The sequence below is a fragment of the Lucilia sericata genome, unplaced genomic scaffold (assembly GCF_015586225.1).
Source record: "Lucilia sericata isolate MDLA Ls3-8-SP2 unplaced genomic scaffold, ASM1558622v1 Contig000402F_arrow, whole genome shotgun sequence".
NCBI classification, from domain to species: Eukaryota; Metazoa; Arthropoda; class Insecta; order Diptera; family Calliphoridae; genus Lucilia; species Lucilia sericata.
Window position 1 is genome coordinate 60,001 of NW_023994420.1, and position 2,500 is coordinate 62,500.

The following is a 2,500-nucleotide window of genomic DNA, read 5'->3' on the forward strand; positions in this document are numbered from 1 at the left end:
TAAGTTTATAGCCACAAGAAATAAAACATTTGTTTTCTTTGAAACTCTTTTATTTGTTGTGATTTCTGTTCCTTTATCTTTTCGCTTTTGTTTGTATTATAAACGTTTTGTGGCTTTTATTTTTCCTGTTCACTCATGATCTGCGTTTTAGATAATAAATGAAAAATTTATTTTCTCTTTATGGTTTGTGTGAAAAAATAAATAAATCTTTAAGAAAAAACATAAACTCTCAAGACAAATGTATAGAAAAAGATATTTGTTTGTTGGACAAATCAAAGATTGGAGGATAAAATTGATAAACGATGTTAGGAAATGTAAGTGAATTTGAATTGCAATTTAAATGGTAGATTTTAATCAATTATATGAATTAGAAGATGTTTTACAAGATGTTTAGCAAATAGTTAAACTTATTGTTAATATGCTTAGCATACTTTAAACGATTTTCTGTTTAACGATATCTGCTAGTACTACACTCTTATTATTAATTTAAATTTGATTAAAAAGTTTAGTCTACTTTAAGGTTTCACAAACGTTTTTAAGTTTAACAAAATCGTTCTCATATTATTATTAAAGTTATTATTTGTTTAAAAGTTTAGCCTACTTTAAGGTTTCGCAAACAATTTTCTCTTTAACAAAACCTGCCATATTTGGCCTTTTTTAAGGCTTCTTGTTTCATGAAATCTGCTCTTATGCTCAATAACATTATTTGTTTAAAATGTATAGTCTACTTTAAGGCTTCATAAATGTTTCATTGCTCTATAACGTTATATTATAAATGTTCTTTGATCATGCTTTAAACCTTTATAATGTTAATGCACGATTTCATTATTTTCTCTTATTTACTTTTGCAGAATTATTATTTGTTATTTCCACTTCCTCAGGTATTTATACAATTTATTTATGAGCACTTTGGTCATACAATTAATTTCTCTTTAAATATTTGTAGTTTTTTTTAACCCATTTTCTTTCTTATTGGATTTTATTTCATCCATTTAAGGAGTTCTTAAAAATCTAGAAAAATAAAGTATTTATATGTTTTGTACTTAACAGTGTATTAAAAATGGCGCTTAAACATGTTACAGTTTTACCATCGAATATGAGTAATAAAACATGGAGAAACTTGAAAACGGAAAATAAATAAAGTAAATTAAACTTTATACAAGAATAAACTTTCCATTACAGCTTTTTTGCGAACTAATGAGGCATGAAAAGTACACATACACAATTACTTATAAGTTTACTATATATACCTAACAGTTGTGGGAGACTGTACCGAATTCCATAAGCGCTCCCAGGGCAGAAGTTAATTGATTGAAAATAACTAGCTTCTAAAGTTGTCATACTTTGCTTATAGAGATCGAAAGAACAATAAAACTTTTTCCAAAATAAAATTAAAATACTTTTAAGTGATTACTTTTTAGATTACTTGGTGACACTAAAGTGACAAATGATTAGACGTAATCTATTTATAAGATAATTCCGATGCACTAGTTTTTTGATTTCAAAAGAGATGAGACGCATAGAAAATCCTACACTGTCTAAACTATAGTTTACTACAGTTCTAGTTCAGTTTTAGTTCAGTTCTAGTTCTAGTTCAGTTCTAGTTCAGTTCTAGTTCAGTTCTAGTTCAGTTCTAGTTCAGTTCTAGTTCAGTTCTGGTTCAGTTCTAGTTCAGTTCTAGTTCAGTTCTAGTTCAGTTTCAAGTGTCTACTATTTAGATTACTTAGGAACACAAAAGTGACAAATTAATGAGTATAATCTAAAGTTTAAAAAGTTCTTGAAAGCATATGAGAAAATTATTAATAAAAAGGGGTTTGAGTGAACATCATAGAAACTGCCGGGTTTAACTACATATGGGCATGTGTGTGAGCATGTTAAAATAAAAAAAAACTTCATTTACAGATGGACTTACAAGTTGTGGAAGTAAAAATACAAAAAAATATATATAAAATACATCAAAATATAAATACATACAAGCACTTCTATTTGGATGAACATGAAAAGTACTCCCTCAGCTTAAACACTCAGAGAAATTTTGTTAGTGGTAGGTATGGAAGTTCTATACACTTTTCAAGGAATAACATACAGATTAGAAAATGTTTAAAGATTGCAATTTATAAATGTTAACAATAGCTCTAAAGTTATACCTGAAGAACTTACGTCTAACACTAGTATTCATAAAAATATGAAAATATAATTAAATTTTTGTATTTAAAGAATTTCCCTTAAAAAGATTTTTATCGATGAACTTAAATGAAATAAAGAAATTCTTAAAAGATTTGTTACACTTATTTAGATTTAATACTTGCTTGAAGAATGAGAATTCAAAAAGGATTAAAATTGACATACCTGTAAAGAAAAAGAGAAAAATTGTCAAATTAGTAATGAGCAAATTTAAATTTCATATTGAGAATATCTGAAAATCAGTTAATTAAATATACATACATAATATGTATTACATATGTTTCTTAAAATAGGTTTCATATATGCTGGAATCAGT

General features: G+C 26.3%; 1 protein-coding gene across 3 annotated transcripts in view; it reads right to left on the minus strand.

The window, feature by feature from the left end:
• The window catches only part of LOC119604548, a 63,643-nt gene that overhangs the window by 45,255 nt on the left and 15,888 nt on the right, over positions 1-2,500 (minus strand). Inside the window, exon 2 of one of the 3 annotated variants that reach the window (XM_037957224.1) lies at positions 2,183-2,349. The exons of the other annotated variants lie outside the window; for them this stretch is intronic. Coding sequence (XP_037813152.1) covers positions 2,198-2,349 — 152 coding nt within the window. The 3' untranslated portion in view covers positions 2,183-2,197. Of the gene's footprint in view, positions 1-2,182; positions 2,350-2,500 lie in introns of those variants that run through there. 3 annotated transcript variants of the gene reach the window in all.